Here is a 22372-nt window from a genome sequence, read left to right on the forward strand (position 1 = left end):
AAGAAGCGTGAGACTTGCAACACTGCACCCGGCGACCCCGACTCGGCTGGTGGAGAACCAACACCTCAGGGAGGACCCCCGGACTACTCTACGACTGTGAGTACCAAAACCTGTCCCCCCCGGAGCCCCCACAGCGCCGCCTGCAGAGGGAATCCCGAGGCTTCCCCTGACCGCGACTCTCTGAAACCTAAGTCCCGACGCCTGGAAAAGACCCTGCACCCGCAGCCCCCAGGACCTGAAGGACCGGACTTTCACTGCAGAAGTGACCCCCAGGAGTCCCTCTCCCTTGCCCAAGTGGAGGTTTCCCCGAGGAAGCCCCCCCCCTTGCCTGCCTGCAGCGCTGAAGAGATCCCTTGATCTCTCATTGACTTACATTGCGAACCCGACGCTTGTTCTAACACTGCACCCGGCCGCCCCCGCGCCGCTGAGGGTGAAATTTCTGTGTGGGCTTGTGTGTCCCCCGGTGCCCTACAAAACCCCCCTGGTCTGCCCTCCGAAGACGCGGGTACTTACCTGCAAGCAGACCGGAACCGGGGCACCCCCTTCTCTCCATTGAAGCCTATGCGTTTTGGGCACCACTTTGAACTCTGCACCTGACCGGCCCTGAGCTGCTGGTGTGGTAACTTTGGGGTTGCTCTGAACCCCCAACAGTGGGCTACCTTGGACCAAGAACTGAACCCTGTAAGTGTCCTACTTACCTGGTAAAACTAACAAAAACTTACCTCCCCCAGGAACTGTTTAAATTGCACTAAGTGTCCACTTTTAAAGTAGCTATCTGTGAATAACTTTCAAAGTATACATGCAATTGAAATGATTCAAAGTTCCTAATGTACTTACCTGCAATACCTTTCAAACAAGATATTACATGTTAAATTTGAACCTGTGGTTCTTAAAATAAACTAAGAAAAGATATTTTTCTATACAAAACCTATTGGCTGGATTTGTCTCCGAGTGTGTGTACCTCATTTATTGTCTATGTGTATGTACAACAAATGCTTAACACTACTCCTTGGATAAGCCTACTGCTCGACCACACTACCACAAAATAGAGCATTAGTATTATCTCTTTTTACCACTATTTTACCTCTAAGGGGAACCCTTGGACTCTGTGCATGCTATTCCTTACTTTGAAATAGCACATACAGAGCCAACTTCCTACAGTAGATCTCTTTTTGCTTTAATATAGCAAGTTTGAATACATTTCACTATCCATCTGGCAATGCCTTGCTTGGATATAGGATTTCCTGCATGAGGTTTTTGGAAGGCTACAAACAATTGTTTTGTTTTGCGAAACTGTTTAGTTCTGTCAATGTAATACATTAGTGCTCTTTTTATGTCTAACGTATGTAAGGCTCTTTCGGCTACTGAGTCTGGTTGTGGAAAGAAGACTGGGAGTTCCACTGTTTGGTTTAGGTGGAATGGTGATATAACCTTTGGTAAGAATTTGGGATTTGTACGGAGAACCACTTTGTTTATGTATTTGTAAAAAGGGTTCTTGTATAGTGAATCCTTGTATCTCACTTACTCTTCTAAGAGATGTGATAGCTATTAGGAATGCTACCTTCCAAGTTAAGTGTTGCATTTCACAAGAGTGCATGGGTTCAAATGGTGGTCCCATGAGTCGTGTCAATACAATATTAAGGTTCCACGAAGGTACTGGTGGTGTTCTCGGGGGGTATGATTCTCTTTAATCCCTCCATAAATGCTTTGATAACTGGGATTCTAAAAAGCGATGTTGAATGTGTAATCTGCAGATAGGCCGATATTGCTGTGAGATGTTTTTTAATAGAAGAGAAAGATAGTTTAGACTTTTGTAAGTGTAATAAGTAACTTACAATGTTCTTTGCGGAAGCATGTAGTGGTTGAATTTGATTATTGTGGCAGTAGTAAACAAATCTTTTCCATTTGTTTGCATAACAATGTCTTGTAGTAGGTTTCCTAGCTTGTTAAATGACCTCCTGTAAGGAAATGCCTCCTTGGCATGGTTACCCCCTGACTTTTTGCCTTTGCTGATGCAAAGTTATGATTTGAAAGTGTGCTGAGGCCTGCTAACCAGGCCCCAGCACCAGTGTTCTTTCCCTAACCTGTACTTTTGTTTTCACAATTGGCACACCTTGGCATCCAGGTAAGTCCCTTGTAACTGGTACCCCTGGTACCAAAGGCCCTGATGCCAGGGAAGGTTTCTAAGGGCTGCAGCATGTCTTATGACACCCTGGAGACCCCTCACTCAGCACAGTCACTGCTTGCCAGCTTGTGTGTGCTGGTGGGGAGAAAATGACTAAGTAGACATGGCACTCCCCTCAGGGTGCCATGCCAACCTCACACTGCCTATAGGCATAGATAAGTCACCCCTCTAGCAGGCCTTACAGCCCTAAGGCAGGGTGCACTATACCATAGGTGAGGGCATTAAGTGCATGAGCACTATGCCCCTACAGTGTAAGCAAAACCTTAGACATTGTAAGTGCAGGGTAGCCATAATAGTATATGGTCTGGGAGTCTGTAAAACTCAAACTCCACAGCACCATAATGGCTACACTGAAAACTGGGAAGTTTGGTATCAAACTTCTCAGCACAATAAATGCACACTGATGCCAGTGTACATTTTATTGTGAAATACACCCCAGAGGGCATCTTAGAGATGCCCCCTGAAACCATACCCGACTTCCAGTGTGGGCTGACTAGATTTAGCAGCCTGCCACACACCAGACATGTTGCTGGCCACATGGGGAGAGTGCCTTTGTCACTCTGTGGCTAGTAACAAAGCCTGTACTGGGTGGAGGTGCTTCTCACCTCCCCCTGCAGGAACTGTAACACCTGGCGGTAAGCCTCAAAGGCTCACCCCCTTTGTTACAGCACCCCAGGGCACTCCAGCTAGGGGAGTTGCCCGCCCCCTCTGACCACGGCCCCACTTTTGGCAGCAAGGCCGGAGGAGATAATGAGAAAAACAAGGAGGAGTCACTGGCCAGTCAGGACAGCCCCTAAGAGTGTCCTGAGCTGAGGTGACTGACTTTTAGAAATCCTCCATCTTGCAGATGGAGGATTCCCCCAATAGGATTAGGGATGTGCCTCCCTCCCCTCAGGGAGGAGGCACAAAGAGGGTGTAGCCACCCTCAGGGCTAGTAGCCATTGGCTACTAACCCGCCAGACCTAAACACACCCCTAAATCGAGTATTTAGGGTCTCCCAGAACCTAGGTAATTAGATTCCTGCAACCTAAGACGAAGGACAGCTGACCTGAAAGCCCTGCAGAGAAGACGGAGACACCAACTGCTTTGGCCCCAGCTCTACCGGCCTGTCTCCCAACTTCAAGAAAAACAGCAACAGCGACGCGTTCTACAGGGTCCAGTGACCTCTGAAGCCTCAGAAGACTACCCTTCATCTAAAAGGACCAAGAACTCCCGAGGACAGCGGCTCTGCTCCAAAGAAGAAACATCTTTGCAACAAAGAAGCAACTTTTAAAGAACACACGTTTCCTGCCGGAAGCTTGAGACTATGCACTCTGCACCCGACGCCCCCGCCTTGACTTGTTGAGAAAAAACACTACAGGGAGGACTCCCCGGCGACTGCAAGCCAGTGAGTAGCCAGAGTTGACCCCCCTGAGGCCCCACAGCGACGCCTGCAGAGGGAATCCAGAGGCTCCCCCTGACCGCGACTGCCTGCTTCAAAGAACCAGACGCCTGGTAAAGACACTGCACCCGCAACCCCCAGGACCTGAAGGATCTGACGTCCAGTGCAGAAGCGACCCCCAGGTGGCCCTCTCCCTTGCCCAGGTGGTGGCTTCCCCGAGGAGCCGCCCCCCACCCCTTGCCTGCTTCGCTGAAGAGACCCCTTGGTCTCCCATTGAAACCTATTACAAACCCGATGTCTGTTTACACTCTGCACCCGGCCGCCCCCGTCAATTGTGTACAACAAATGCTTAACACCTCCATACAATCTTGTGTAAGGTCTGCACCCAGCCGCCCCGTGCCTCTGAGGGTGTATTTTTTGTGCTGACTTCTGTCTCTTGTCCCCCTCTTCCCCGCCCTCCCCCCCGTGCCCTACAAAACCCCCCTGGTCTGCCCTCCGAAGACGCGGGTACTTACCTGCTGCCAGACTGGAACCGGGGCACCCCCTTCTCCATTGAGGCCTGGAATTGTCATTGAATGTGTGTGTAGGAAGTTGGCTCTGTATGTGCTATTTCAAAGTAAGGAATAGCATGCACAGAGTCCAAGGGTTCCCCTTAGAGGTAAAATAGTGGTAAAAATAGATAATACTAATGCTCTATTTTGTGGTAGTGTGGTCGAGCAGTAGGCTTATCCAAGGAGTAGTGTTAAGCATTTGTTGTACATACACATAGACAATAAATGAGGTACACACACTCGGAGACAAATCCAGCCAATATGTTTTTGTATAGAAAAATATCTTTTCTTAGTTTATTTTAAGAACCACAGGTTCAAATTCTACATGTAATATCTCATTCGAAAGGTATTGCAGGTAAGTACTTTAGGAACTTCAAATCATAAAAATTGCATGTATACTTTTCAAGTTATTGACAAATAGCTGTTTTAAAAGTGGACATTTAGTGCAATTTTCACAGTTCCTGGGGGAGGTAAGTTTTTGTTAGTTTTACCAGGTAAGTAGGACACTTACAGGGTTCAGTTCTTGGTCCAAGGTAGCCCACCGTTGGGGGTTCAGAGCAACCCCAAAGTCACCACACCAGCAGCTCAGGGCCGGTCAGGTGCAGAGTTCAAAGTGGTGCCCAAAACGCATAGGCTAGAATGGAGATAAGGGGGTGCCCCGGTTCCGGTCTGCTTGCAGGTAAGTACCCGCGTCTTCGGAGGGCAGACCAGGGGGGTTTTGTAGGGCACCGGGGGGGGACACAAGCCCACACAGAAATTTCACCCTCAGCAGCGCGGGGGCGGCCGGGTGCAGTGTAGAAACAAGCGTCGGGTTCGCAATGTTAGTCTATGAGAGATCTCGGGATCTCTTCAGCGCTGCAGGCAGGCAAGGGGGGGGTTCCTCGGGGAAACCTCCACTTGGGCAAGGGAGAGGGACTCCTGGGGGTCACTTCTCCAGTGAAAGTCCGGTCCTTCAGGTCCTGGGGGCTGCGGGTGCAGGGTCTCTCCCAGGCGTCGGGACTTTGGATTCAAAGAGTCGCGGTCAGGGGAAGCCTCGGGATTCCCTCTGCAGGCGGCGCTGTGGGGGCTCAGGGGGGACAGGTTTTGGTACTCACAGTATCAGAGTAGTCCTGGGGTCCCTCCTGAGGTGTTGGATCTCCACCAGCCGAGTCGGGGTCGCCGGGTGCAGTGTTGCAAGTCTCACGCTTCTTGCGGGGAGCTTGCAGGGTTCTTTCAAGGCTGCTGGAAACAAAGTTGCAGCCTTTCTTGGAGCAGGTCCGCTGTCCTCGGGAGTTTCTTGTCTTTTCGAAGCAGGGGCAGTCCTCAGAGGATGTCGAGGTCGCTGGTCCCTTTGGAAGGCGTCGCTGGAGCAGGATCTTTGGAAGGCAGGAGACAGGCCGGTGAGTTTCTGGAGCCAAGGCAGTTGTCGTCTTCTGGTCTTCCTCTGCAGGGGTTTTCAGCTAGGCAGTCCTTCTTCTTGTAGTTGCAGGAATCTAATTTTCTAGGGTTCAGGGTAGCCCTTAAATACTAAATTTAAGGGCGTGTTTAGGTCTGGGGGGTTAGTAGCCAATGGCTACTAGCCCTGAGGGTGGGTACACCCTCTTTGTGCCTCCTCCCAAGGGGAGGGAGTCACAATCCTAACCCTATTGGGGGAATCCTCCATCTGCAAGATGGAGGATTTCTAAAAGTTAGAGTCACTTCAGCTCAGGGCACCTTAGGGGCTGTCCTGACTGGCCAGTGACTCCTCCTTGTTTTTCTCATTATTTTCTCCGGCTTTGCCGCCAAAAGTGGGGCCTGGCCGGAGGGGGCGGGCAACTCCACTAGCTGGAGTGTCCTGCTGGGTTGGCACAAAGGAGGTGAGCCTTTGAGGCTCACCGCCAGGTGTGACAATTCCTGCCTGGGGGAGGTGTTAGCATCTCCACCCAGTGCAGGCTTTGTTACTGGCCTCAGAGTGACAAAGGCACTCTCCCCATGGGGCCAGCAACATGTCTCGGTTTGTGGCAGGCTGCTAAAACTAGTCAGCCTACACAGATAGTCGGTTAAGTTTCAGGGGGCACCTCTAAGGTGCCCTCTGTGGTGTATTTTACAATAAAATGTACACTGGCATCAGTGTGCATTTATTGTGCTGAGAAGTTTGATACCAAACTTCCCAGTTTTCAGTGTAGCCATTATGGTGCTGTGGAGTTCGTGTTTGACAGACTCCCAGACCATATACTCTTATGGCTACCCTGCACTTACAATGTCTAAGGTTTTGTTTAGACACTGTAGGGGTACCATGCTCATGCACTGGTACCCTCACCTATGGTATAGTGCACCCTGCCTTAGGGCTGTAAGGCCTGCTAGAGGGGTGTCTTACCTATACTGCATAGGCAGTGAGAGGCTGGCATGGCACCCTGAGGGGAGTGCCATGTCGACTTACTCGTTTTGTCCTCACTAGCACACACAAGCTGGCAAGCAGTGTGTCTGTGCTGAGTGAGAGGTCTCCAGGGTGGCATAAGACATGCTGCAGCCCTTAGAGACCTTCCTTGGCATCAGGGCCCTTGGTACTAGAAGTACCAGTTACAAGGGACTTATCTGGATGCCAGGGTCTGCCAATTGTGGATACAAAAGTACAGGTTAGGGAAAGAACACTGGTGCTGGGGCCTGGTTAGCAGGCCTCCGCACACTTTCAATTGTAAACATAGCATCAGCAAAGGCAAAAAGTCAGGGGGCAACCATGCCAAGGAGGCATTTCCTTACAGTGTGTTCCTCATTTATTGCCCGTGTGTGTACAACAAATGCTTAACACTACCCTCTGATAAGCCTACTGCTCGACCACACTACCTCAAAATAGAGCATTAGAATTATCTCTTTTTGCCACTATCTTACCTCTAAGAGGAACCCTTGGACTCTGTGCATGCTATTTCTTACTTTGAAATAGTACATACAGAGCCAACTTCCTACAACATTCTCTCTGGTCTCAAAGTGTCATTTTTGACCACAAGGATTTGCAGGCGTCACAGGTGGCTTCTTGATGGTCAGGGGAGATGCACAGGTTACATACCAGATGTTGGCCGGTGTGCGGGAATTTCGAACTGGCGTTCGTTCCATCAGCATTGCATCTTGGTCAGTGCCACGCAATGAGGTAGGCTCGAATGGGCAAAGACACTTCGAAAGGTGTTCTGCTACTTTCCAGACAGAGGGATTGAGACTAGTGTTATAGTAGAAAAACGCAATCGAAAACTACTGTCAATTTTATGAAAGATGGAAGAAAGGTCTCAAAACTGGAGCAAAAGGAGAATGGAGCGAAGAGACCTCTGAACCAGACGGTGGCGAGAAAACAATCTAACAAAGAATTCTATGCCCATGCGCAGTATCACCACCACCAGTATCACTCGATCCAGTGACTCAAAAATGCTTCTTCAAAGAAAAACAACTTGCAACACTCCGAATCAAACACCAGATGGCAGGAGCATGCAGAGCATGTGTATCTACAGCCACACATGCCATTGAAAGTGTCACATTTCATTTTATTCAAACGACTGACCGATCGGACCTTGCTTTCCTTCTAAATTTTAAAGTATTAAGATTGGGATTATAGCCAACTTTAAGGCTACAACATTTGTGTTGCATATGTCTCTTGGCCTTTCCAAAGTAAGGGAAAGTGGATGTGACTGAAAGTGCTGCTCCGGGGTCCGGCACATGGGCAGAGCTATTCAGTGCTTATGATCATCAATGGACATATCCTGAGAGAGAAGGGCTCTTGACATCTAAAGCATGTAATGCGCTTTCTGCAAAGTTTTTGGAAAAAAGACTGGTAAGCCACTAGTCCTTACAACAAACTGATCTTTGTGAATCTGAATGTAATGTCCTGCCACAAAAATTAACTTCTATAAGGTAGTACCCTTCATGAAGTATCCTTCATGAAGTAAAATTGTAGTTAACAACAATGTAAGTGCTCAAAATTAGGCCCAATAAGCAGTGTACAAAGTACAATTCAGGTCCTATAAGGGGACATGTGGAGTTCTTTGGGGGATGTAAGATTTTATTTTACTGCCATGACTAAGCCTCAAGAATAGTCTCAGTAAAAGGACTTTCTCCCTGAACCCCAATCCAGTCCCAGCAACAAACCTCCATCCTCACACCTAGACTATGGAATATAATAGCTTGAGAACAGACATCAAAAAAGGATAAAGGCTTAACCAACAGTGCAACAAGGGCCTGGAGCTTATATACGAGTTCCTATACAAACAACGTAAAGAATGCTTTGCACCCTCGGTCAGGACTTTGAACAGATCAAACAAACTGGTTGCCAGGGAACTGGATGTGCAATTCAGTGTTTACACCTTACCTAGGAATTTTCAAACCCTTTTCTTGCAGCAGGTAAAAGGTAACCTGAACACTAGAGAAGCAGGTCCCTAAAAGGCTTGCTAGGGTATTGCTACCTCTATAGCAGAAAGTGCCCCCGTGACCTGCATGGATGCCTTAAAGCAGGACAGGTAAGATAAAGAAAGAGAACACCAACTATCAAGCTGCAGACCACAAAAGGTTTCCAATCTACACCATTCAGCATAAAAAATGAAATGGCAAGGAAATCTGTATGCCTACTGACAATGTTCCAGTGTAAAAAGCTCTGCTTTAGCTGCTTTTGAATCATTTTCCATTCCCACTTCTAGTTGGCAGGAATGCCTACACAGGTAACAGGAAAGAGCAAGAACCAAAGTGTACAATTTATTTAAGAGACTGAGTATTAAGTGCTCTATTTCATAATGCAATTCTTCTGTGTTCAGAATGTAATTATAATTATTTAGTAAAAAAACATTATCATTTTAGTTCAGATCCTCATGCAAACTCTATACACAGAACAATCATCTCAATTTAACATCTTGAAGTACCATGCAGCTAAAATAACTTTTTTCCAGTTAGGGAAATTAAGTAGGCTGCTCTTACCTTCATGGCACACACAACTCCCTGACAGCGCATCTGTTTTTTTTTCAACAGCATAATGTTACGTGCACTTACAGCACCAGTACTAGAAAAGAAGAAAATGACAAATGAAAGATAATCTTATTAAACCACAAATTTCATTTGTCAACACCACATAATGAACAGTGAAAAACTATGCAAAGTTTATTTGAAAAGGATTCCTGAGACAGCCAGTTTCTAAAAAGAACCCTGTTGGAGCAAGAAAGTAATGTTTTTTTTTTTTTTTTTTTTTTTTTTTTACCTACAAGTCTAGTTCTTTCTCACATGAATCTCCATTAAAATCATAAGCACTGATTAGTCACGTCCGCACGCAGGGATACTGGAGCACTTCTTTGTTATACATCTTTTTAAATGTAAATGTTCACCCACAGGCTTCCAGGGAGGAGGGAGGGCGCATGTGAATCTACAGCACTATATGCCACGAACAGATGTCTACTGGGTAAGGAACATTTTCAGTTTGATGGCATGTGTAGCAGTAGATACACATGCATTGCAGACTTTAAAGCTGTGTCCCTCCACTTTAATTCCCCCCTCCCCCCCACCCCCCAAAAAAAAAACCAAAGTGGTGGCTAGCCTGTAGGAGTTGAAGTAGCTTGAAATTTCCTAAGGACTGCTTGGCCATCATTTACTTGTTGAAGAGATGGAACATCTACTGAGTAGCGTTTAGTGTGTGTGGTGTAGACAAAGTAGCAGCTTTACAAATACCTGCTACAGGAATGTTTCCTAAAAAGGCCATAGAGGCACCTTTTCTGATAGTTGTATTTTAGCTTTAAGATAACAAGTTTGGGTACACCTGACTATTCATCTAGCTAATCCACTCTTTGAAATTGGATTACCCTTATGAGGAATCGAAAAAGCTACAAATAGTTGTTCTGATTTTATCCTGTCAATGTAGCTCTTTTAACATCCAGTGTATGCAGAGTACTTTCAGCGACTGAGTCTGGCTGTAGGGAAAACGACTGGCAAATCCACTGGGTGATTAATATGAAATGATAAAATTACCTTAGGTAGGAATTTCAGATTTGTTCTAAATACTACTGTGTCTTGATGTATTTGGAAGAAAGGTTCCTCTAAAGCAGTGAATCCCAACCTTTTTATCGCCGCGGACCGGTAAATGTTTGATAATTTTTCCGTGGCCCGCTTGTTTTGATTTAATAATTTTAATTTAATTGTATTTAAACATGCCTTCAAGATTTGAAGACCTCGGGCGGCCCGGTGCTGATTGATCCGCGGACCGGCACCGGTCCGCGGCCCGGGGTTTGGGGAACACTGCTCTAAAGTAAACACTTGTATTTCACTAACTTCTTAAAGAAGTTAAAGCTAATAAAGCCATCTTCCATGAAAGGAATTGTAAAGCACAGGAGGGCATGGGTTCGAATGGTGGACCCTTAAGTCTGGTAACTACAATGGTAAGGATCCATACAGGAGCTGGAGGAACTCTGGGTGGAATAACTCTTAAGGCCTTCCATAAATGCCCTTATCACAGGAATTCAAAATAAACAAACATGTTATCTGTTTTGGAGGTAAGCAACTATGGCTGCTAAATAAAGTCTAAAAGAAGAGTATGCTAGATTTGCCTTTTGCAAATGTAGCAAATAACAGACAATGAATTGTACTGAGAGTTTAAGTGGATACATTTTTTTAGGTTGACAATAATATACAAAACGTTCCTTTTAGCAGCAGAACACTGTCTAGTTGTAGGTCTGTGTGCTTCTTTCAGAATGTCCACACATTCAGAAGGAAGTTGTAAGTAGCCTAACTATGACTTCAGGAGCCATATCACAAGACTGAGTGTTTTGGGGTTTGGATGTCTGATTTGACCTCTTCTGAGTCAAGAGATATGGTCTGTTTGGAAGTAGGTTTGTGACGTGGAACCACGGATCGATCCAGCAGCGTTGTGAACCAACGCTGACGTGCCCATGTTGGGGCTACAAGAACTATGCTTAGTGATGTTTGTTTCAATGTGTGCATTAGAAATGGTATGAGTGGGAGAATCGGAAAAGCCTAAGCAAATATCCCTGACAAATTCATCCATACAGCATTACCCTTGGACTGAGGGTGTGGTTATCTGGACACAAAGTTTTGCCATTTTGAGTTTTCTGCGGTGGCAAAGAGATCTATCTCTGGTGTTCCCCACAATTGAAAGTATTGGTGAAGTACTTAAGGGTGAATTTCCCATTCATGGACTTCTTGCCGCATCCTGCTTAATAGGTCCACTGATTGTCCATTCCTGGGAGATATTCTGCCACTAATTGAATGTGATTGTACTTCCACAATTGTCGGAGCTAGAAGGGACAATTGAGACGAGTGTGCCATCCCCTATTTTTGCAGATAATACATTGTCATACACTACCTTGTTTAGGATTTGTGTGAGAAATGCTTTAAGTGCTAGAGAGACTAGCAGTTCCAAATAATTCATGTGATAAATCTTAAATGGGATCCCATGTCCTCTGTATGGTGAGGTTGTTGAGGTGACCCCCCCAAACCTGTCTGTGATGGATCTGTTGTGAGAGTGATCAGAGGCACATGGTCCTAAAAGAGCCACCCTTTTGCAAGGTAGGTGGGATTTGTAGGAAGTTGGCTCTGTATGCACTATTTCAAAGTAAGGAATAGTATGCACAGAGTCCAAGGGTTCCCCATAGAGGCAAGATAGTGGCAAAAAGAGATAATACTAATGCTCTATTTTGTGGTAGTGTGGTCGAGCAGTAGGCTTATCAAAGGAATAGTGTTAAGCATTTGATGTACACACACAGGCAATAAATGAGTGTAAGGAAATGCCTCATTGGCATGGTTACCCCCTGACTTTTTGCCTTTGCTGATGCTATGTTTTGAATTGAAAGTGTGCTGAGGCCTGCTAACCAGGCCCCAGCACCAGTGTTCTTTCCCTAACCTGTACTTTTGATTCCACAATTGGCACACCCTGGCATCCAGATAAGTCCCTTGTAACTGGTACCTCTGGTACCAAGGTCCCGATGCCAGGGAAGGTCTCTAAGGGCTGCAGCATGTATTATGCCACCCTAGAGACCCCTCACTCAGCACAGACACACTGCTTACCAGCTTGTGTGTGCTAGTGAGAACAAAATGAGTAAGACGACATGGCACTCCCCTCAGGGTGCCATGCCAGCCTCTCACTGCCTATGCAGTATAGGTAAGACACCCCTCTAGCAGGCCTTACAGCCCTAAGGCAGGGTGCACTATACCATAGGTGAGGGTACCAGTGCATGAGCACTGTGCCCCTACAGTGTCTAAGCAAAACCTTAGACATTGTAAGTGCAGGGTAGCCATAAGAGTATATGGTCTGGGAGTCTGTTTTACACGAACTCCACAGCACCATAATGGCTGCACTGAAAACTGGGAAGTTTGGTATCAAACTTCTCAGCACAATAAATGCACACTGATGCCAGTGTACATTTTATTGCAAAATACACCCCAGAGGGCACCTTAGAGGTGCCCCCTGAAACTTAACCGACTGTCTGTGTAGGCTGACTAGTTCCAGCAGCCTGCCACACTAGAGACATGTTGCTGGCCCCATGGGGAGAGTGCCTTTGTCACTCTGAGGCCAGTAACAAAGCCTGCACTGGGTGGAGATGCTAACACCTCCCCCAGGCAGGAGCTGTAACACCTGGCGGTGAGCCTCAAAGGCTCACCCCTTTGTCACAGCACCGCAGGACACTCCAGCTAGTGGAGTTGCCCGCCCCCTCCGGCCCCGGCCCCCACTTTTGGCGGCAAGGCCGGAGAAAATAATGAGAATAACAAGGAGGAGTCACTGGCCAGTCAGGACAGCCCCTAAGGTGTCCTGAGCTGAGGTGACTCTGACTTTTAGAAATCCTCCATCTTGCAGATGGAGGATTCCCCCAATAGGATTAGGGATGTGACCCCCTCCCCTTGGGAGGAGGCACAAAGAGGGTGTACTCACCCTCAGGGCTAGTAGCCATTGGCTACTAACCCCCCAGACCTAAACACGCCCTTAAATTTAGTATTTAAGGGCTTCCCTGAACCTAAAGATTTAGATTCCTGCAACAACAAGAAGAAGGACTGCCTAGCTGAAAACCCCTGCAGAGGAAGACCAGAAGACAACAACTGCCTTGGCTCCAGAAACTCACCGGCCTGTCTCCTGCCTTCCAAAGAACTCTGCTCCAGCGACGCCTTCCAAAGGGACCAGCGACCTCTGAATCCTCTGAGGACTGCCCTGCTTCGATGACGACAAGAAACTCCCGAGGACAGCGGACCTGCTCCAAAAAGACTGCAACTTTATCCAAAGGAGCAGCTTTAAAGACCCCTGCAATCTCCCCGCAAGAAGCGTGAGACTTGCAACACTGCACCCGGCGACCCCGACTCGGCTGGTGGAGAACCAACACCTCAGGGAGGACCCCCGGACTACTCTACGACTGAGTACCAAAACCTGTCCCCCCTGAGCCCCCACAGCGCCGCCTGCAGAGGGAATCCCGAGGCTTCCCCTGACCGCGACTCTCTGAAACCTAAGTCCCGACGCCTGGAAAAGACCCTGCACCCGCAGCCCCCAGGACCTGAAGGACCGGACTTTCACTGCAGAAGTGACCCCCAGGAGTCCCTCTCCCTTGCCCAAGTGGAGGTTTCCCCGAGGAAGCCCCCCCTTGCCTGCCTGCAGCGCTGAAGAGATCCCTTGATCTCTCATTGACTTCCATTGCGAACCCGACGCTTGTTCTAACACTGCACCCGGCCGCCCCCGCGCCGCTGAGAGTGAAATTTCTGTGTGGGCTTGTGTCCCCCCCGGTGCCCTACAAAACCCCCCTGGTCTGCCCTCCGAAGACGCGGGTACTTACCTGCTGGCAGACTGGAACCGGGGCACCCCCTTCTCTCCATTGAAGCCTATGCGTTTTGGGCACCACTTTGAACTCTGCACCTGACCGGCCCTGAGCTGCTGGTGTGGTAACTTTTGGGTTGCTCTGAACCCCCAACGGTGGGCTACCTTGGACCAAGAACTGAACCCTGTAAGTGTCGTACTTACCTGGTAAAACTAACAAAAACTTACCTCCCCCAGGAACTGTGAAAATTGCACTAAGTGTCCACTTTTAAAATAGCTATTAGTGAATAACTTGAAAAGTATACATGCAATTGAAATGATTCAAAGTTCCTAATGTACTTACCTGCAATACCTTTCAAACAAGATATTACATGTTAAATTTGAACCTGTGGTTCTTAAAATAAACTAAGAAAATATATTTTTCTATACAAAACCTATTGGCTGGATTTGTCTCCGAGTGTGTGTACCTCATTTATTGTCTATGTGTATGTACAACAAATGCTTAACACTACTCCTTGGATAAGCCTACTGCTCGACCACACTACCACAAAATAGAGCATTAGTATTATCTCTTTTTACCACTATTTTACCTCTAAGGGGAACCCTTGGACTCTGTGCATGCTATTCCTTACTTTGAAATAGCACATACAGAGCCAACTTCCTACATTGGTGGATCAGCGGTGGGGTACAAGACTTTGCATTTGCTGGACTACTCAGCCAATACCTGATCACATGACAAATTCCAAAATTGTCATTAGAAATTGATTTTTGCAATTTGAAAAGTTTTCTAAATTCTTAAAGTCCTGCTAGGGCCTTGTGTTAGTCCCTGTTAGCATTTCTGTTAGAGTTTAAAAGTTTGTTAAAAGTTTGAATTAGATTCTAGAACCAGTTTAGTTTCTTAAAAAGTATTCCAACTTTTAGAAGCATAATGTCTAGCACAGATGTGAATGTGGTGGAACTCGACACCACACCTTACCTCCATCTACAGATGAGAGCTAAGGTCACTCTGTAAACTAAAGAAAATAGCAATGGGCTCCAAACCTACCAAAGTACAGCTCCAGGAGCTTTTGGCAGAGTTTGAAAAAGCCAACCCCTCTGAGGATGGCAACACAGAGGATGAAGATAGTGACTTGGAGGGAAATTCCCCCCTCCAGTCCTACTTAGGGAGAACAGGGCTTCTCAAGCCCTGACTCCACAAATAGTCAGAGATGCAGGTTCCCTCACAGGAGGGACCAACAACTCTGAAATCACTGAGAATAACTCCAGTGAAGAGGACATCCAGTTAGCCAGGATGGCCAAAAGATTGGCTTTGGAAAGACTGATCCTAGCCATAGAAAGGGAAAGACAAGAGATGGGCCTAGGACCCATCAATGGTGGCAGCAACATAACTAGGGTCAGAGATTCTCCTGACATGTTGAAAATCCCCAAAGGGATTGTAACTAAATATGAAGATGGTGATGACATCACCAAATGGTTCACAGCTTTTGAGAGGGCTTGTGTAACCAGAAAAGTGAACAAATCTCACTGGGGTGCTCTCCTTTGGGAAATGTTCACAGGAAAGTGTAGGGATAGACTCCTCACACTCTCTGAAAAGATGCAGAATCTTATGACCTCATGAAGGGTACCCTGATTGAGGGCTTTGGATTCTCCACTGAGGAGTATAGGATTAGATTCAAGGGGGCTCAAAAATCCTCGAGCCAGACCTGGGTTGACTTTGTAGACTACTCAGTAAAAACACTAGATGGTTGGATTCAAGGCAGTGGTGTAAGTAATTATGATGGGCTGTACAATTTATTTGTGAAAGAACACCTGTTAAGTAATTGTTTCAATGACAAACTGCATCAGCATCTGGTAGACCTAGGACCAATTTCTCCCCAAGAATTGGGAAAGAAGGCGGACCATTGGGTCAAGACTAGGGTGTCCAAAACTTCCACAGGGGGTGACCAAAAGAAAGGGGTCACAAAACCTCCCCAGGGGAAAGGTGGTGAGACAGCCAAAAATAAAAATAGTAAAGAGTCTTCTACAGGCCCCCAAAAACCTGCACAGGAGGGTGGGCCCAGAGCCTCTTCACAAAACAATCCTGGGTACAAGGGTAAAAACTTTGATCCCAAAAAGGCCTGGTGTCGAAACTGTAGTCAGTCTGGACACCAAACTGGAGACAAGGCCTGTCCCAAGAAAAGTTCCACTCCAAACTCCAATCCAGGTAACACTGGAATGGCTAGTCTCCAAGTGGGATCAACAGTGTGCCCAGAGCAAATCAGGGTCCACACTGAAGCTACTCTAGTCTCTGAGGGTGGGGTGGATTTAGCCACACTAGCTGCCTGGCCGCCTAACATGCAAAAATACAGGCAGCAGCTCTTTATTAATGGGACAAGTGTAGAGGGCGTGAGGGATACAGGTGCCAGTGTCACCATGGTGACAGAGAAACTGGTTTCCCCTGGCCAATACCTGACTGGAAAAACCTATACAGTCACCAACGCTGACAATCAGACTAAAGCACATCCCATGGCAATGGTAACTTTAGAATGGGGAGGGGTCAATGGCCTGAAACAGGTGGTGGTCTCCTCAAACATCCCAGTAGACTGTCTGCTTGGAAATGACCTGGAGTCCTCAGCATGGGCTGAGGTAGAACTAAAAACCCATGCAGCCATGCTGGGTATCCCTGAACTGGTGTGTGTAAAAACAAGAGCACAATGCAAGGCACAGGGTAAAAAAGTAGAGCTGGAGTCTGGAAGAAAGGCCCAGCCTACCAAGAGAAAAGGAAAGTCAGTTGGGAAACCAACTGCAACACAGTCAGAAAAAGAGAACCTCTCTTCTCAGGAAGAAGTTCTGCCCTTTGAGGGAACTGAGCCTTTGGAGCTTGAACCTTATCAGGTTGAGCTCTTAGGCCAAGGGGGACCCTCAAGGGAGGAGCTGTGTAAGGGACAAGAAACCTGTCCCTCTCTTGAAGGCCTTAGGCAGCAAGCTGCTGAAGAGTCCAAGGGCAAGAAAAATGGAACACATAGGGTCTATTGGGAAGATGGACTCCTGTACACTGAGGCCAGAGACCCCAAACCTGGTGCCACTAGGAGAGTGGTAGTGCCTCAGTCGTTCAGAGAGTTTATTCTGACCTTAGCCCATGATATTCCCCTTGCTGGGCATTTGGGACAAACCAAGACGTGGGAGAGGTTAGTCAACCACTTCTACTGGCCCAATATGTCCCACAAGGTTAAGGAGTTTTGCCTCTCCTGCCCCACCTGTCAAGCCAGTGGTAAGACAGGTGGGCATCCAAAGGCCCCCCTCATTCCACTTCCAGTGGTGGGGGTCCCCTTTGAAAGAGTGGGTGTGGACATAGTTGGTCCACTAGAACCTCCCACAGCCTCAGGAAATATGTATATCCTAGTAGTAGTGGATCATGCTACTAGGTATCCTGAAGCTATTCCCCTTAGGTCGACTACTGCCCCTGCAGTAGCCAAGGCCCTCATTGGTATCTTTACCAGAGTGGGTTTCCCTAAGGAGGTGGTGTCTGACAGCGGTACCAACTTCATGTCAGCATACCTAAAACACATGTGGAATGAGTGTGGGGTGACTTACAAATTCACTACACCATACCATCCACAAACTAATGGCTTAGTTGAGAGATTCAACAAGACATTAAAAGGCATGATCATGGGGCTCCCAGAAAAGCTCAAAAGGAGATGGGATGTCCTCTTGCCATGTCTGCTTTTCGCTTACAGAGAGGTGCCACAGAAGGGAGTAGGGTTCTCACCCTTTGAACTTCTGTTTGGTCACCCTGTAAGGGGACCACTTGCTCTTGTTAAAGAAGGCTGGGAGAGACCTCTTCATGAGCCTAAACAGGACATAGTGGACTATGTACTTGGCCTTCGCTCTAGAATGGCAGAGTACATGGAAAAGGCAAGCAAAAACCTTGAGGCCAGCCAACAGCTCCAGAAGTTTTGGTATGACCAAAAGGCTGCAATGGTTGAGTTCCAACCAGGGCAGAAAGTCTGGGTTCTGGAGCCTGTGGCTCCCAGGGCACTTCAGGACAAATGGAGTGGCCCTTACCCAGTGCTAGAAAGGAAGAGTCAGGTCACCTACCTGGTGGACCTGGGCACAAGCAGGAGCCCCAAGAGGGTGATCCATGTGAACCGCCTTAAGCTCTTCCATGACAGGGCTGATGTAAATCTGTTGATGGTAACAGATGAGGATCAGGAGGCAGAGAGTGAACCTCTCCCTCATCTTCTGTCATCAGACCCAAAAGATGGCTCAGTAGATGGAGTGATCTACTCAGACACCCTCTCTGGCCAACAGCAAGCTGATAGTAGGAGAGTCCTACAACAGTTTCCTGAACTCTTCTCCCTAACCCCTGGTCAGACACACCTGTGTACCCATGATGTGGACACAGGAGACAGCATGCCTGTCAAAAACAAAATTTTTAGACAGTCTGACCATGTTAAGGAAAGCATCAAGGTGGAAGTCCACAAGATGCTGGAATTGGGAGTAATTGAGCTCTCTGACAGCCCCTGGGCTAGCCCAGTGGTCTTAGTCCCCAAACCTCACACCAAAGATGGAAAGAAAGAGATGAGGTTTTGTGTGGACTACAGAGGGCTCAACTCTGTCACCAAGACAGACGCCCATCCAATTCCTAGAGCAGATGAGCTCATAGACAAATTAGGTGCTGCCAAATTCTTAAGTACCTTTGACTTGACAGCAGGGTACTGGCAAATAAAAATGGCACCTGGAGCAAAAGAGAAAACAGCATTCTCCACACCTGATGGGCATTATCAGTTTACTGTTATGCCCTTTGGTTTAAAGAATGCCCCTGCCACCTTCCAAAGGTTGGTGAATCAAGTCCTTGCTGGCTTGGAGTCCTTTAGCACAGCTTATCTTGATGATATTGCTGTCTTTAGCTCCACCTGGCAGGATCACCTGGTCCACCTGAAGAAGGTTTTGAAGGCTCTGCAATCTGCAGGCCTCTCTATCAAGGCATCCAAATGCCAGATAGGGCAGGGAACTGTGGTTTACTTGGGACACCTTGTAGGTGGAGGCCAAGTTCAGCCACTCCAAGCCAAGATCCAGACTATTCTGGACTGGGTAGCTCCAAAAACCCAGACTCAAGTCAGGGCATTCCTTGGCTTGACTGGGTATTACAGGAGGTTTGTGAAGGGATATGGATCCATTGTGACAGCCCTCACTGAACTCACCTCCAAGAAAATGCCCAAGAAAGTGAACTGGACTGTAGAATGCCAACAGGCCTTTGACACCCTGAAACAAGCAATGTGCTCAGCACCAGTTCTAAAAGCTCCAGATTATTCTAAGCAGTTCATTGTGCAGACAGATGCCTCTGAACATGGGATAGGGGCAGTTTTGTCCCAAACAAATGATGATGGCCTTGACCAGCCTGTTGCTTTCATTAGCAGGAGGTTACTCCCCAGGGAGCAGCGTTGGAGTGCCATTGAGAGGGAGGCCTTTGCTGTGGTTTGGTCCCTGAAGAAGCTGAGACCATACCTCTTTGGGACTCACTTCCTAGTTCAAACTGACCACAGACCTCTCAAATGGCTGATGCAAATGAAAGGTGAAAATCCTAAACTGTTGAGGTGGTCCATCTCCCTACAGGGAATGGACTTTATAGTGGAACACAGACCTGGGACTGCCCATGCCAATGCAGATGGCCTTTCCAGGTTCTTCCACTTAGAAAATGAAGACTCTCTTGGGAAAGGTTAGTCTCATCCTCTTTCGTTTGGGGGGGGGGGGGGTTGTGTAAGGAAATGCCTCCTTGGCATGGTTGCCCCCTGACTTTTTGCCTTTGCTGATGCTATGTTTTGAATTGAAAGTGTGCTGAGGCCTGCTAACCAGGCCCCAGCACCAGTGTTCTTTCCCTAACCTGTACTTTTGATTCCACAATTGGCACACCCTGGCATCCAGATAAGTCCCTTGTAACTGGTACCTCTGGTACCAAGGGCCCTGATGCCAGGAAGGTCTCTAAGGGCTGCAGCATGTATTATGCCACCCTAGAGACCCCTCACTCAGCACAGACACACTGCTTACCAGCTTGTGTGTGCTAGTGAGAACAAAATGAGTAAGTCGACATGGCACTCCCCTCAGGGTGCCATGCCAGCCTCTCACTGCCTATGCAGTATAGGTAAGACACCCCTCTAGCAGGCCTTACAGCCCTAAGGCAGGGTGCACTATACCATAGGTGAGGGTACCAGTGCATGAGCACTGTGCCCCTACAGTGTCTAAGCAAAACCTTAGACATTGTAAGTGCAGGGTAGCCATAAGAGTATATGGTCTGGGAGTCTGTCAAACACGAACTCCACAGCACCATAATGGCTGCACTGAAAACTGGGAAGTTTGGTATCAAACTTCTCAGCACAATAAATGCACACTGATGCCAGTGTACATTTTATTGCAAAATACACCCCAGAGGGCACCTTAGAGGTGCCCCCTGAAACTTAACCGACTGTCTGTGTAGGCTGACTAGTTCCAGCAGCCTGCCACACTAGAGACATGTTGCTGGCCCCATGGGGAGAGTGCCTTTGTCACTCTGAGGCCAGTAACAAAGCCTGCACTGGGTGGAGATGCTAACACCTCCCCCAGGCAGGAGCTGTAACACCTGGCGGTGAGCCTCAAAGGCTCACCCCTTTGTCACAGCACCGCAGGACACTCCAGCTAGTGGAGTTGCCCGCCCCCTCCGGCCCCGGCCCCCACTTTTGGCGGCAAGGCCAGAGAAAATAATGAGAATAACAAGGAGGAGTCACTGGCCAGTCAGGACAGCCCCTAAGGTGTCCTGAGCTGAGGTGACTAACTTTTAGAAATCCTCCATCTTGCAGATGGAGGATTCCCCCAATAGGATTAGGGATGTGACCCCCCTCCCCTTGGGAGGAGGCACAAAGAGGGTGTACTCACCCTCAGGGCTAGTAGCCATTGGCTACTAACCCCCCAGACCTAAACACGCCCTTAAATTTAGTATTTAAGGGCTTCCCTGAACCTAAAGATTTAGATTCCTGCAACAACAAGAAGGACTGCCTAGCTGAAAACCCCTGCAGAGGAAGACCAGAAGACAACAACTGCCTTGGCTCCAGAAACTCACCGGCCTGTCTCCTGCCTTCCAAAGAACTCTGCTCCAGCGACGCCTTCCAAAGGGACCAGCGATCTCTGAAGACTGCCCTGCTTCGATGACGACAAGAAACTCCCGAGGACAGCGGACCTGCTCCAAAAAGACTGCAACTTTATCCAAAGGAGCAGCTTTAAAGACCCCTGCAATCTCCCCGCAAGAAGCGTGAGACTTGCAACACTGCACCCGGCGACCCCGACTCGGCTGGTGGAGAACCAACACCTCAGGGAGGACCCCCGGACTACTCTACGACTGAGTACCAAAACCTGTCCCCCCTGAGCCCCCACAGCGCCGCCTGCAGAGGGAATCCCGAGGCTTCCCCTGACCGCGACTCTCTGAAACCTAAGTCCCGACGCCTGGAAAAAACCCTGCACCCGCAGCCCCCAGGACCTGAAGGACCGGACTTTCACTGCAGAAGTGACCCCCAGGAGTCCCTGTCCCTTGCCCAAGTGGAGGTTTCCCCGAGGAAGCCCCCCCTTGCCTGCCTGCAGCGCTGAAGAGATCCCTTGATCTCTCATTGACTTCCATTGCGAACCCGACGCTTGTTCTAACACTGCACCCGGCCGCCCCCGCGCCGCTGAGGGTGAAATTTCTGTGTGGGCTTGTGTCCCCCCCGGTGCCCTACAAAACCCCCCTGGTCTGCCCTCCGAAGACGCGGGTACTTACCTGCTGGCAGACTGGAACCGGGGCACCCCCTTCTCTCCATTGAAGCCTATGCGTTTTGGGCACCACTTTGAACTCTGCACCTGACCGGCCCTGAGCTGCTGGTGTGGTAACTTTGGGGTTGCTCTGAACCCCCAACGGTGGGCTACCTTGGACCAAGAACTGAACCCTGTAAGTGTCGTACTTACCTGGTAAAACTAACAAAAACTTACCTCCCCCAGGAACTGTGAAAATTGCACTGTGTCCACTTTTAAAATAGCTATTTGTGAATAACTTGAAAAGTATACATGCAATTGAAATGATTCAAAGTTCCTAATGTACTTACCTGCAATACCTTTCAAACAAGATATTACATGTTAAATTTGAACCTGTGGTTCTTAAAATAAACTAAGAAAAGATATTTTTCTATACAAAACCTATTGGCTGGATTTGTCTCTGAGTGTTTGTAACTCATTTATTGTCTATGTGTATGTACAACAAATGCTTAACACTACTCCTTGGATAAGCCTACTGCTCGACCACACTACCACAAAATAGAGCATTAGTATTATCTCTTTTTACCACTATTTTACCTCTAAGGGGAACCCTTGGACTCTGTGCATGCTATTCCTTACTTTGAAATAGCACATACAGAGCCAACTTCCTACAATGAGGAACACACACTCAAAGACAATTCCAGGCCAATAGGTTTTTGTATAGAAAAATATATTTTCTTAGTTTATTTTAAGAACCACAGGTTCAAGATTTACATGTAATACTTCAAATGAAA

General features: G+C 47.8%; 1 protein-coding gene across 8 annotated transcripts in view; it reads right to left on the bottom strand.

Moving 5' to 3' along the window:
* CSDE1 (cold shock domain containing E1) overlaps positions 1–22372 on the bottom strand; it is a 522536-nt gene that overhangs the window by 309005 nt on the left and 191159 nt on the right. For all 8 annotated transcript variants that reach the window (XM_069238744.1, XM_069238741.1, XM_069238743.1 and 5 more), the window contains one exon: positions 9026–9107. In XM_069238744.1, the coding sequence (XP_069094845.1) occupies positions 9026–9107 (82 nt within the window). The remainder of the gene's footprint in view (positions 1–9025; positions 9108–22372) is intronic.

This window comes from Pleurodeles waltl, chromosome 6 (assembly GCF_031143425.1).
Source record: "Pleurodeles waltl isolate 20211129_DDA chromosome 6, aPleWal1.hap1.20221129, whole genome shotgun sequence".
In the NCBI taxonomy this organism is placed as follows: Eukaryota; Metazoa; Chordata; class Amphibia; order Caudata; family Salamandridae; genus Pleurodeles; species Pleurodeles waltl.